This window comes from Tachysurus fulvidraco, chromosome 9 (assembly GCF_022655615.1).
Source record: "Tachysurus fulvidraco isolate hzauxx_2018 chromosome 9, HZAU_PFXX_2.0, whole genome shotgun sequence".
NCBI lineage: Eukaryota > Metazoa > Chordata > Actinopteri > Siluriformes > Bagridae > Tachysurus > Tachysurus fulvidraco.
Genome location: NC_062526.1, coordinates 23,028,397 through 23,043,265, shown reverse-complemented (window position 1 = coordinate 23,043,265; position 14,869 = coordinate 23,028,397). Strand labels below are relative to the sequence as shown.

General features: G+C 41.9%; 1 protein-coding gene across 2 annotated transcripts in view; it reads left to right on the top strand.

Annotated features, from left to right (window-relative positions):
- Positions 1-279: 279 nt before the first annotated feature.
- mei4 (meiosis-specific, MEI4 homolog (S. cerevisiae)) overlaps positions 280-14,869 on the top strand; it is a 45,103-nt gene continuing 30,513 nt past the window's right edge. For both annotated transcript variants that reach the window (XM_027177098.2, XM_027177097.2), the window contains exons 1-3: positions 280-517; positions 703-936; positions 6,575-7,086. In XM_027177098.2, coding sequence (XP_027032899.2) covers positions 484-517; positions 703-936; positions 6,575-7,086 — 780 coding nt within the window. In that variant the 5' untranslated portion in view covers positions 280-483. The remainder of the gene's footprint in view (positions 518-702; positions 937-6,574; positions 7,087-14,869) is intronic.

Genomic DNA, 14,869 nt, shown 5'->3' with positions numbered 1-14,869 from the left:
CATCAAAAACATCAGGTGCCAAGGGGCCCCGGTTCCAGGGGGCCCCGGTTCACTGACAACACCTGCTCAGAACAAGTAGCACCGGCTTTATGACATATTATTAAATAATAAAACTATCATAAATTCTGTGTAATTAAATCTCAGAAAAATAAGGCTACTAACCACCAGCACTACATTGCATAATATTGTTTAATATGTTTTCTTTAATTCAAATATTAAGTTTTAGAATGTTTTATGTCATTATTTATTTATTTATTTGTTGGGGGTGGGTTAATAGGGAAGTATAGGGTGACGATTAAGTTGGCGCACGAGGCGCTCACGTGCCAAAACGTTTAAGCGCCTCCACGTTAGTTTTAAATTATTATTTATTTTGTAGTACGAATAGAAGCGTTATAACAATCTGAAAGGAGTTAACAGATTTATCCATAAGATTGTCCTGTAACAAAACTCGCGTAGGCTTATTATTAAGCTGAGGATCACACAATGGCTGATTATGACGCTTCAAAATGGCGTGAAGGTATGTAGCATATGTGCTAACTATGTAGCATAACAGCTAACTTGACTAAAACAGCTAAAATGACTAAAAGTGTTTGTACATTTATATTTCATTTAAAACACAGGTTTGTTTATATACACACATCAGACTGAATGTTTGTTTATGTTTCTTTTCTTATTCTATTTTTAATAAATGTTTATTTTTAGTATTTCGCCTCAGCAGCGCCAAACTGGGCGTAGCGCTCGCCGTTATAAAGAGCAAGCCTGTGGGGAAGAGCGGTCGGCAACACGCAGAAGATTTGGCTGTTAGATTCAAACAGCAGCAGGAAAACTGGAAAAGTAAAGCAGAGGATCTCAAGGAAGAAGTTTTAAGTCTGAAGCAGGAGCTGTTGCTTAGTAAACTGCTGAGGAAGCAGCAAAATGGTGCCGAGACAGCGCGGGGTGAGTGCCGCAAGGATCATGAGGAATATTTAATGTTACATTTTAAACAAGTCCACCGTTAATCGCATCCAATATGTTTGTGATCTGCTTGTGTCAAGTGCTCGTGTCTTGGTTATGGTTCGGTTTCGTTTGCTGAAGCTGAGTTTTTATGATTGATGCCTAGTACGTCCCAAATTGCCCAGTGTTAAGGTGCCTACTGCATTTGATTCAGTGCCTACTGCGTTCGACTCTGCGCCTACAGCTTTTGATTCACCTTCTGCTTAATTCGATTCAGTGCCGACTGCATTCGACTCTGCGCCTACTGCTTTTGATTCAGCTTCTGCTAAATTCGATTCAGTGCCCAATGCATTCGACTCAGCGCCTACAGCTTTTGATTCACCTTCTGCTTAATTCGATTCAGTGCCTACTGCATTCGACTCAGCGCCTACTGCTTTTGATTTAGCGTATGCAGCATTCGAGTTAAGTCAATAAGAAGCTTTTATTATTATTTTAACTTCATATAGCCGAACGCAGTACACAGTGCCTACTCATTCGACTCAGCGCCTACTGCTTTTGATTCAGCGCCTACTGCATTCGATTCAGTATCGATTGTTATTTATCCCTCGTGTCATCTCCACCTAGGGAATGTGATGATGACACGAGGGATAAATAACACTTGTCTCACAATCATCACGTAGTTGCATGGCCTTGTATATAAAGAAGTTAACTGTTAACTGAAGTATAGCTGTGAACTAAATCCTCAGATTTTCTTTAAAGGTTTCTTTAAAAGCTCAGTATGGTTTAAAGTTACCCAAAACAAGGACCAAATCTCTTGCACATCTTTCATAACCACTGTTTATTGCACAAAGGACAAAACAGAAATCAAGGTATTAATCACACTTAAAAAAAAAAAAAGCCTGTTGTTTCGTGATGTTATTTGTCTTTAATTCTGAAGGCTCTGCTCTCTACCCTGTCATTATTTACGTGATGCATCGTTCAGAGCACAGTAGTGACACTGACGTGTGTGTGTGTGTGTGTGTGTGTGTGTGTGTGTGTGCGCGTGCTGTGTCAGTGCTAGGCCCAGAAACAATCTACCAGCCGAATCTATCCAGCCAGCAGCATGCTATAGTCAGAAAGTAATGGTGATGAAGGCTAGAGGATGATTAACACACACATTAACACTCGAACAAAGTGGAGTCATGAAAGAATATCTGGTCAGCATTGCTGGACCCTAGAGGGGGGATGAGAGATCATACTGAACAACACATCAGACGACAGTTAGTAACTGTACGCTTACTTACACAGGGGTTTGTGTTAGAGGGATGTTAAGTGCAGTGTGTGGAAATAATGTCCAGAACAGAAAAGTAAAAATATTTCTCCTTTTGATGAATCTCCTTATACTTCGTAAAAGGAAAGTAACCTCAAATAAAGAGACCGCTGTTTAGGACACGATTAATAAAGTGTTTAACGTCAAAGGTGAGTTGATTTAACGTTTTAATGAATGACTGCATAAGAGAGAGATTTTTTTTTCATATTTTAATTATTGTAATTATATTTAATAAACCGTTACAGACGCGCATAGATTTGCGAGGCACGGTACAGGATAACACCTTTAATAGAACACAATAAATACTAATAAATAGGGGAGAGACGAGAGAGACGTTAAATACAAGAAAATACATTCCATACTATACACTAGATTCCATCTTTGACATCTTAAAACTGACTCTGTTTACTGACTCTGTGTTAATTTTCCTGCACTACTCAGTGAGGACTTTATTTCCCTTCCCGATGCGCGTTAAAGCGTGAATGCGCTTTGCAGGTTGGGTTATAAAGTGCTCGACGTTTAGAATTGATTTCTGCATATTCCATACTACGTGTGAATACTTCAGATACTCAAGTCAAGAGTCAAGTCAAGAACTCCTTGTGTTAAGAGTGTTGTTTATAGTTTAATAACACTTTTCAGACACATTTTGTTCTCTAATTTATAATTAGAAAAGTGATTAAACAGGTTTAAAACAAAAATTAGAGAAAAGACCAGAAAATGTTGACAACTTGGTTATCTGATTGGTTTGGGCGAGCCTGTGCTTACTAAAACCTCAGATTTTCCTTCTTTATTGAACGGAGTTGAACCTGATATGAAGCTCCATACGTTTACGACATTTAGCGGACACCTTTATCCAGAGTGACTTACAACTGAGGGTTAAGGGCCTTGCTCAGGGGGCAAGCAGTGGCAGCTTGGTGGACCTGGGTTTCGAACCTATGACCTTCTGATCAGTAGCCAACACCTTAACCACTGAGCTACCACATCCCACATCATTTGATGTGTTGCTGTGTTGTTGAGATGCTTTTTTGAATAACCGTTGCGTTCCTCTCGGCTCAACGTTTCTGTACTTTTGCCTTTAGAACGGTTTGTTTTGTTTTAATGGCAAAGTGAAAACAAGTTGAGGCATTTTGCAGCTTTATTAAAAATTAGAAACTGAGATCTCTGGGTTAGATGTGTTAAGTGTTCTGACCCTTAAACCTCGCAGCCAAGCTTTGATTTGGCTTTGGTGCAGTTTCTTGCCTTCTTCTTGTCAGATCTTTTCAAGCTAAAACAGACTGACAGGCAAACTTCTGTGAATTGTTATCTTTTTTCCACTGATGCTCTATGAGGCTCAAGTCTGAGTTTTGGCTGGGCAACTCGATGATCTTCAGGGTTTTGTCTAAAAGCAGCTTTAACGTTCTCTTGACCGAATGCTTTAAGTCTTTGCGATGCTGCAAGGTCTAAGGGTGCTTTCACACCTGCCTTGTTTAGTTCGGTTGAATCGTACCAGAGATCAATTGTTCATTTGGTGCGGTTTGTTTGGGCAGGTGAGAATGCAGCAATCGAACTCTGGTGCGCACCAAAAGCGGACTAAACAAGCGTACCGAGACCTCCTTGAAGAGGTGGTCTCGTTACGCTTTCAAACGAACTCTGGTACGGTTCGTTTGTGGTGAGAACACAGTCCGAGATCCAACAGACCTAACTGCAAAAAGTATTGCGCATTTTGGACTAAACCAGCTGCCGTAGTGGGTTGTTGGCAATATTTTCGGAAGATGAGCATGTCACAGTTTCGCAAAAGTAATGCTCGCTGCCTCCTGAAGTCTCTTGCGATGCGTCTTTGCCGTTTGCAGTGCATTAAAATTATATTTTCAAGCCGCATCCGCGCTTCATTCTGAAAATTAAGACTTTGCCTAGAATGCTGTATACAAGCGATGTAGTAGATTACAACCATGAACATAATTGCAGCACGCAGTCGTCTCTCTATGGTGTACTGTATGCTGTATTTTCCTGTATTTTCCTCTTTTTGTTTACTTCCAGAGTTTCGTTGAAATTTCCCGCACGTTTATTCTGACCAATCGAGAAGCGGTTTAGGAAATACATGTGGCCAATGAGTGATGTGGATGTTATCACATGACTGCATTTTGGTTCGTTTCAACTGGTGCGGAACAGAACGATCAGTGTGGTGTGAAAAGGAACCAAAACTGCTAAAAAGCTACAAGGTATCATTTTTTACTTTTGGTCCGGACCAAATGAACCGAACTATAGATGTGAAAGCAGCCTAAACCCCTAGTTTAAGGTCTGCACCCTCAAGCATATTTTCTTCTAGGAACTCTGTAGTTGTTTGCCTTTATCCTTGCCTGAATTCTGACTGGTCTCAGTATTCCGGTCATTACAGCCCTACAGCTTGATGCCACCATCACCATGCTTCACACCAAAAAGTTATTATTTAGATAATGAGCTGTACCCAGTTTCTCTTTATACAGCAGTTGGAGTTCACCCCCTAAAGTCTCATTTTTGTCTCCTCAAAACAAAGAATGTCCTCCTTCCCTCACTTTTTGCTTCTCAAAATTCCCACCATATATTTTCTGGCTTGTTAAGATCTCGGTGATGAGTATTACTGCCCTTGCTCTTCTGTCTCTGCAGAGGATTGAGCTCTATTGGACAGACCACTAGGGTTGGGAACCGAGAACCTGTTCTCATTCAGAACCGGTTCTGTTTATTAACAGGAGCGGCGCGGAATTTTTAAGTTTCGGTTCCAAACGTGGTTCCGATGCGATGACTGGCAAAGCGCTGGGAGCAGTCACTTTAAATAGCCATGTCTTAACTCATGACTATTAATTGTTTACACTGTTTACAGTCACGCAACCAAATTAACGCAGTTTACCACAGAAATCAGTCGCGCTGCTGTGCTAAGGTACGCTTTGTGATAAACATGTCTAAAAAAGTGTTTTGCTAAGTTGTTATTCTGGATGTTAAATTTGATGTTGGATTTATTTAAATTTAAATTGATATGAATTGAAATGCTCTGTTTAAAATATTTAAAGCGTGATTAATAAACACAAATGGAATTGTTTAAGTATCGTGCATTATTTTTCACATTTCTTTTATTATGGAATCGGAATCAGAACCGGGAATCGTAAGGCAGAACTGGAACCGGGATCGGAACCGGAAAATTTCTTTTGATACCCCACCCTAAAGACCACTGGCTTCCTTGTTAGTTCCCAGTCCAAAGCCCTCCTCACCTTGGCCATACGGCCAGTTTTAGACAAAGTCCTGATTGTTCCAGGATTGAGAATATTCAGTGCTGTGGGAATGATTTTATTCCATTGCCCAGGTCTATCAAAACAATGTGATCACAGAGATCTAGCAAGAGTTTTTTGGACTTTGGTTTGAGACTCCAGTAAAATTCTAGAGAAGGCTCAGTACATTAGCCAAGGGTCTAAATACTTAAATTTAAAACCTTTACTACATTTAAGCAAGCAGCACCTCACGAGACGTTGTGTACGTGCCATTTCCTAATGATTTAAAGAAGAAATGATACCAGAATCCATAGCCGCTAGTCACTTTCATTAGCAATTAGTCAGCGTTTTGTTTATTACTCCTCAACGATGTCAAACATCCTTTCAAAATGAAAGACACGACTTAATAATAATCTAGCTAAGCTCACTGGAAAACCGCAACAGAATTTAAAACGATGCCTCATGCTTTGTTTTAGAGATACTTATCGAAATCGAGACTTTTGTCTGAAGAAATGTTCCCAATGCACTCAGCACCGGTCCTTCAGTCGGGAAGATAAACGATCAGGAACATGATAATTGGATGGAAATGACTCAACAAGAGTGTTTACTTGCTAATGGACTTTATTCTTTTATTCACTCTGCTTCTAATGTCGTTAATTACAGCCTTTTCTCTTGGAGACACCGTGTCCACCGCGTCGTACTGAAGCACTCGGAAATGACTTTCCTGTACAATGGTTTGTTTTATAGCGAGAGCAAGAAGGCGTTCTAAAGAATAAATAAAGTTGGGCAACGCTACACGTAAATAATAAAACAACCATCACAGTAGTTAGAATCAGAACCGGTTCATATTTTAGATGTCTAGCGCAGTTTCTAGTTGTGCCTTTGGCTTAACAAATAAACTTTGCAGTAAGCAATTTTCGTTTACACGTATAGGTACGTTTATATAGCTGCTAGTACAGAAGTGGTAACAGGAAGTAGCTCGTTTGTTCGTGGCTGCATTTCCTTAAAGGAATAAGTGAGCAATATGTAATTAAACATATTGTGTACAGTTCTGCATGTAACTGTGGACACTGCAATAATCTGATCACTAGCTCTTGGGCTGTTGTTCTTCCAGGTGAGGATATAGTAAAGCTTTTCTCCCAGGATCTCCCAGAGGCTCAGCTTTCGGAAAACGACTCCGGCTGTGACACCCAGACCCTTTCCCTAACGCCCGATCCTGTCGACGCTGTCCTTTCCTCTAAGGTTGTCCCTCCACGTTCCCTCCGACCCAGTCAGGCATCATTCCTCAGAGACGCCCGGGACCGTGCACTCGCCAAACACACGCGGTTTCTTCACAACCTTTGCACGTTACGCAGGTCAGAGAAGAATACACAGGCAGATGGAGGGGACGCGGTGCTCGAGGACACGGCTCTGAACATGATTCAGTCTCTGGTGGAGGCCCACCGAGAAGCTGGTGGAGGAAGCACAGGAGATATGTCTCAGCTGGACCGGTTTGTCCAGGCTTCGCAGCTGGTCGTGCAGGCACTGGAGGGAGGAGGAGTTGGCAGGCGGAAAGTTTTGGAGAAAGCGGAAGAGTTGCTAGAGGAGCTGCTTGAGCTGCTGCTCAACAACAGCCAGCTAAATAAGGTAGATGAATTTTTTTATGGTGTGTGTTGGGGGGGTGGCAAGCAGATATATATATTTTCTACAATATGACATCATCGTCTAATGCTGTACTCATTTCCTCATCCTCGTTAGCGACGCACAGTTATGACGGCTTATAGGTCAGATATGTCATCTGACTCGCGCTTCACATTTTTTTAAATAATGGAAATCGTTGCCACGATAACATCAGAGCTTAACGACGAAAGAGGGCACAGGTTTAAAAAAAAAATCTGTACTTTGTAAGAAATTAATTTGCATGTCATGCTTAAAATATTTGTAAGGAATTTGTTGCTTTTCTGCCATTTGAATATCTTCTTTTTCCCGCACAAACGCTGGTATGAAGTGTGAAACACTGCTTAATCCTTCTCTTTTTTCTTTTTTTTTTCCCTCTTCATTTCCTGCTATGTGGATCTCATACTATTTCTATGCTAATGACCCTCAACTCATCCGGTTCTTCCCTCGCCGTTGTAGATGCTCATAGTTCGGGTAAAGTATGGCAGAATTTTCATCGTGAGTGCCAGCAGCCGAAACTGAAACCCAACACCACTAAGCTGCTCTGTGACACCGAAGAAGACACACAGCTCGTCCTCCTGCTAAGATCTCGTTCCTTTTCTCCCTGAAGAACACTTTGATCACACCACACCTCCAACATACACCGTGGTGTCGTTCTAGAAAATATTCCTGTCTTGCTCAAGTCGTTAATCTGAGGGAGGTGTTTTTTTTTTTCAGTAACGTTTGGAAAATCTGGGGGGAGAATTTCTCTTCACAAAGGCCACAGACTTGGTGATCTTATATTCGGTCTCCACAGTCAAATGATTCGATCGTATACGTTTAATCGTATACGTTATGCAGATGATCACAAAGTATAACGAGCAGTCATTGGTTATTTATGTGTTTGCTCCCTCAGGTAAAAGGCAGCGAGTCTTTGTGAAACATTTGTTTAATTGTGACTAACGTCTTGATTTTAAAAGCATCATGACTGCGTGTCGTGTGCACATTTTTTATACACTATATAGCCAAACGTAGGGCTGGGCAATAAAACGATAACGATATGTATCGCGATAGACACGTGATCGATATCAGTAAAAAATGTGTCTGATAAAACGTTCGATATTTTTATTTGTCGGAAGAAAACAGAGGTTGCGAAGCAACTTTGGTTGCATTAACAAAGGCACTCACTCTCTGGTAACTTAGCGACATAGGGAGTGACAGCCAATCATGTAACAGTATCATATTTGGTTGCGCCATAATTCTGTCTCGTGCTGGTCTGCTGCATTCCTCTTCAGTAACCGGCGACTGATAAGCAGAAAATGAGCCACAGCGAGCGAGGAAATTGTAAATAAAAGAGGAAAAGTCAGCTTTTTCATATTTCTGCAGGTTTTATATTTCAGACAATGTTATTTTACTGTATCAGGTTTGTTTTTTTTATATTACAGAGGTATCTCAATCTACCTCAGTTTTATTTATGTTTACAAAACACTGCACATATTTTGTAACACTTTACTCACCAGAAGTTGAACAGCTAGTGAACTTCCTCGAACTAAACTTGCACTAAATTTCTCAGGTTTCTCTACGTTTATATTTAACACTTTGCACTATTCTATTACACTTTATTAAGCATTTATTACATTTTCTTCCATTTTGCACCTTAAATGTTAAGAGATAATTGTAAAGTGTACATTGTGACTTTAGACGTATGTTTACATTATAATTATTTGAGTTTTCCTGGTTGTTGACATTTCTGTCTTAATAACTGAGGGGATTATGATCAGAGGAAGGTTAAGTTTATAATAAAAATGTTTAAATGTTATATTTTACTCCTGGTCCTTATTTTAAATGGGTCATAAAAAATATCAACAATTATCGATATCGACCGATATGAAACATTGATATCGTGATACAGTTTTCAGCCATATCGCCCAGCCCTAGCCAAACGTATGCCAAAAGGCGCCTTTGCCACAGCTGATGGTCGAAACTATGAGTAAAAAGTCTTCTACAGGTTGAAATTTCTAATGAATTTAAGGACAACTAATAGATAGGACAACTAATTCTAATGTAGGAAATAATTGGAAAGGGCAACCATGAAATTTAGTTATGAAAATATTTAAATGGAAGACATGATTTAAAGTTAAAATAAGTGGTCAAAATGGTTCATTTTCAGCTCTCATTCCTTTTACATTCACCACAGTCAAGTTGTTTATCGGATTGGGTTATTTTTAATCACCCTGTCTAAACATGATCTTCAGGTGCTAGCTCACAGGCCTTGCAGTTACTGGCCCTGTGTGGTACCCTTTTGCTTCCTATCCAGAATACCACTCATCTCCATGTGGTGCCGTAGAGAAGATCCATATAACTAGGCCTTTCCTCCTTCCCCCCCTGTAATCAGGTTTCATTTTGCGTGTCATCGGGTCTGTCAGGCACCTCATTACGGAATTCCAGCAGTGTGAAATCCCAGGATGACCGAGCTGCCATCTATCCCTGGAGATACGTCTCCACGACAAGCACTTGTCATCTCCTTGGTGTTTTGTGATCGCAGCATGCACGCACCAATGCACACGTCTGTGTGTCATTTGCTGTTCATTTTGCTAGCCTGGCTTTGTCATCTAGAAGTCTCCTTTTTAACATCTAGTCATTTCTTTCACTTGTTTGCTTATCCAACCCTGGGGAATCCTAAGAGGTGGGTAACTGTGACTTGGGCAGGGCAGGCTTTCCACAGCCTGTCTGATTGACTTTCTTCTGCTGATCCTGAATGCAGATGCACACATTGTTTACAATTTGCAAAATAGTAAAAGTTCTCTTACATTACAAACTGCTCCTTTTCCACCAATGGCAGTTCCTGCTTTCTTCAGATATAAAACGAGGTTAAAAAAAAAAAAAAAAAGAGGAACTTTTCTTACCTAAAGTTTCTGGTCAAAAGTTCTGTACCTCATGGTTCCATACATGTTGGTGTACAAACCATGAGTCTGTGTTTTGTACCTAATGTTCTGTACCTGTTGTTTTGTACAGCAGTTTTCTCTATACCATTTTTACATACACCAACAGTGTTGTGTACCTCATGGGTCTGTACACCAACAGTGTTGTGTACCTCATGGGTCTGTACACCACCAACGTTCTGTACCTCATGGGTCTGTACACCACCGATGTTCTGTACCTCATGGGTCTGTACACCACCGATGTTCTGTACCTCATGGGTCTGTACACCACCGATGTTCTGTACCTCATGGGTCTGTACACCACCGATGTTCTGTACCTCATGAGTCTGTACACCACCGACGTTCTGTACCTCATGGGTCTGTACACCACCGACGTTCTGTACCTCATGGGTCTGTACACCACCGACGTTCTGTACCTCACGGGTCTGTACACCACCGACGTTCTGTACCTCATGGGTCTGTACACCACCGAAGTTCTGTACCTCATGAGTCTGTACACCACCGACGTTCTGTACCTCATGAGTCTGTACACCACCGACGTTCTGTACCTCATGGGTCTGTACACCACCGATGTTCTGTACCTCATGGGTCTGTACACCACCGATGTTCTGTACCTCATGAGTCTGTACACCACCGACGTTCTGTACCTCATGAGTCTGTACACCACCGACGTTCTGTACCTCATGGGTCTGTACACCACCGACGTTCTGTACCTCATGGGTCTGTACACCAACAATGTTGTGTACCTCATGGGTCTGTACACCACCGACGTTCTGTACCTCATGGGTCTGTACACCAACAGTGTTGTGTACCTCATGGGTCTGTACACCAACAACGTTCTGTACCTCATGGGTCTGTACACCACCGACGTTCTGTACCTCATGGGTCTGTACACCACCGACGTTGTGTACCTCATGGGTCTGTACACCACCGACGTTCTGTACCTCATGGGTCTGTACACCACCGACGTTCTGTACCTCATGGGTCTGTACACCACCGACGTTCTGTACCTCATGGGTCTGTACACCACCGACGTTCTGTACCTCATGGGTCTGTACACCACCGACGTTCTGTACCTCATGGGTCTGTACACCACCGACGTTCTGTACCTCATGGGTCTGTACACCACCGACGTTCTGTACCTCATGGGTCTGTACACCACCGACGTTCTGTACCTCGTGGGTCTGTACACCACCGACGTTCTGTACCTCGTGGGTCTGTACACCACCGACGTTCTGTACCTCGTGGGTCTGTACACCACCGACGTTCTGTACCTCGTGGGTCTGTACACCACCGACGTTCTGTACCTCGTGGGTCTGTACACCACCGACGTTCTGTACCTCGTGGGTCTGTATACCACCGACGTTCTGTACCTCATGGGTCTGTACACCACCAACAGTGTTGTGTACCTCATGGGTCTGTACACCACCTACAGTGTTGTGTACCTCATGGGTCTGTACACCACCTACAGTGTTGTGTACCTCATGGGTCTGTACACCCCCTATGTTCTGTACCTCATGGGTCTGTACACCCCCTATGTTCTGTGCCTCATGGGTCTGTACACCACCAACAGTGTTGTGTACCTCATGGGTCTGTACACCACCAACAGTGTTGTGTACCTCATGGGTCTGTACACCACCTATGTTCTGTACCTCATGGGTCTGTACACCACCTATGTTCTGTACCTCATGGGTCTGTACACCACCGACGTTCTGTACCTCGTGGGTCTGTACACCACCGACGTTCTGTACCTCGTGGGTCTGTACACCACCGACGTTCTGTACCTCGTGGGTCTGTATACCACCGACGTTCTGTACCTCATGGGTCTGTACACCACCAACAGTGTTGTGTACCTCATGGGTCTGTACACCACCTACAGTGTTGTGTACCTCATGGGTCTGTACACCACCTACAGTGTTGTGTACCTCATGGGTCTGTACACCACCTACAGTGTTGTGTACCTCATGGGTCTGTACACCACCTACAGTGTTGTGTACCTCATGGGTCTGTACACCACCTACAGTGTTGTGTACCTCATGGGTCTGTACACCACCTACAGTGTTGTGTACCTCATGGGTCTGTACACCACCTACAGTGTTGTGTACCTCATGGGTCTGTACACCACGGACGTTCTGTACCTCATGGGTCTGTACACCAACAATGTTGTGTACCTCATGGGTCTGTACACCACCGACGTTCTGTACCTCATGGGTCTGTACACCACCGACGTTCTGTACCTCATGGGTCTGTACACCACCGACGTTCTGTACCTCATGGGTCTGTACACCACCAACAGTGTTGTGTACCTCATGGGTCTGTACACCACCAACAGTGTTGTGTACCTCATAATTCCCATCCTCACTGTGTCACATCAGTCACTGAGACTGATGCCCCATCATTTCACTAAGCACTTAAGGGCGCATGTATATATATTAGGCCGACTTATGAGCTCCAGAATAGGTTTTACCAGTTGTGTTACTGCACTGCTCATCATCTCTGCTTTTATTGAAGGATTTATTACTGTACAGCCCAAGTGGCTTATTGGGGCTCAATCTTTTGAGCTGTGTGAGCGATGACACATTTCCTGCAGTTCAGCAGTAACCAAAGTGAAATGTATATTAAAACAAAAAGACTACGAAAATGAATTAAACGATCTGTTTAGAATAAAATGAAAAACATTTTAGGCCAAGCTAATAGCAAAAGAACGAGAGATAAAGAAAATTATGTATTTCTATATATTCCAAGTGCTCCTTATTTTTTGATTTAATGAAATATTGATTTGTGTGAAAAATGATTCGAAGTTTAATTAGAGTTTAAAAGTTCATCATTTCTGTAATCTTATGTTTTTGTTCGTTCTTTAGGGCAGTGATTTACGGGTAACGGTGATGCATTTTTATTTATTTTTATTATTTGGAGACATTTTGTTTTTAAATGTTTTGAGTGGTTCTTTTTTGTTCTATCTATCTATCTATCTATCTATCTATCTATCTATCTATCTATCTATCTATCTATCTATCTATCTATCTATCTATCTATCTATCTATCTATCTATCTATCTATCTATCTATCTATCTATCTATCTATCTATCTATCTATCTATCTACACCTTTTCCATTGCCTGTATTTATTTATTTAACCTATTTATTGGAAATGCGGGGAAAAAATCTTTCCGGTGCTTGAACTTCATCACTTAGGCCATGTTCTGATTTTTTTGTTTGGCTGTTCACATTACCTTTTAAAATGTGGCCTATATCAGATACCAGTGTGAACTGTTTGCTGTTTCGAACTGACACGCATGCGCAAACTGACAATAACAATGACGTCACACGCAGAACGCCGTTGCGCTAAAAAGTTGGCGAGGTTACGGAGGAAGTATTGTATCATCTGGTGCAAGCAAACATATCATGTAATGTTATAATGTGATGTATTCAATGCAAACATTATGAGCTGGTTCACGTAACCACTTTATATAACACTCTTAACACACACACGTTACCAGTCACGTTTGTGTCACGTTTTAGTTCACAAAAAAAATAATAAAAAGTTTTCGCTGGCGCATAATTGTGACGAATGTCGATGTAGATTGACGTAAAAGTCGCATCAAATCCGCCTTGGCTGTTCACACTGCGGCCACATTGGAAAAAATCAGATTTCGGTCTGATTCAGGACCACATATGGAAGTGGCCCAGATCTGATTTGAAAAAACTTTTTCCTGCAGTGTGAACGGGGCCCTAAATACTTCAACCTTTGATTATTTTCTTCCTTTCCTGGATATAGACCAGGCCGACATTATCGTGTTGCCTCATGTTGTCTATTCTATCTCATTCTACATAGTATGCTATAAATTAAGCGTAATATTGATTACTTATAAGTGTAATTTGTTTAGTAGTCTAAAAAAAAGAAAATAGACAGTTGGTGCTGCTGTGTTACTTTTTCCCCTCTGAGATGGCTCTTCATTTTCAGTAAACATAACTTCATCATGTCTCTGTCAAGGCTAGATGGCTGTAATGATGGCTTTGACCTGAGCTCAAGATGCCCTTTGCAGTACATCACAGGATATTACACCCCTGTCCAAGTACGTGTATCCTCCTCAAGACCACGACGTACACGCTTAGAAACGTCAGCAATCCTGTGTATAAACGGTCCCTTTAAAGCAGCAATGAATTTATTTAAGGCACCAAATACAGAAGGCGCTCGGCATCTGAGCGCACCGAGTAGGAAAACTAGGGGTCGCTCTTTGTTAAGCATACAGAAGAAGTCAAGATGTGTCACGGCATCGCTGTTTTCTGCACCTGAGCACACCTGGTTCAACGCTAGCTGTTGAGACATAATGTAAAAAAAACCTCACACAACCATCCTAAACAAATCAGCCAGTGCTTCTTTGAGCACTGAAAAGTCAACTAAAAATTTTGAGCTGGAAATTCTTGTGGTTTGTTAGAAACGTGGTTTGTCATGTGTTGTCTCTGATCCGATAGCTATCTGATTTGTTAAAACTGTTCCATTTACATCAGGCCACATAAACGCGTCTCGGCGAATCGGATATCGATCCCATCTTTCTACTCCCGCCCAAAATGCAGATATCTTTTACCTCATTTCCGGGGTAAGTGAAATGGAACACGCTTTGGTGTATGTGGTTTTCAGAATGCCATCAAAAAGAAGACGAAAAAACTCGTTAAGACAGTTATGCTAAAAAAACCAGCATTTACTGTTTGCTGCATTTTCGCTGGCTGCAGCAGCGCATTTTAAGACCCGACGAGACGCCTGGGTGAAAGATCACCTGCGAGTGACGTACTTCCGTTTGGGAGGAGTATAGCGCTGACGTATGTGGCTTG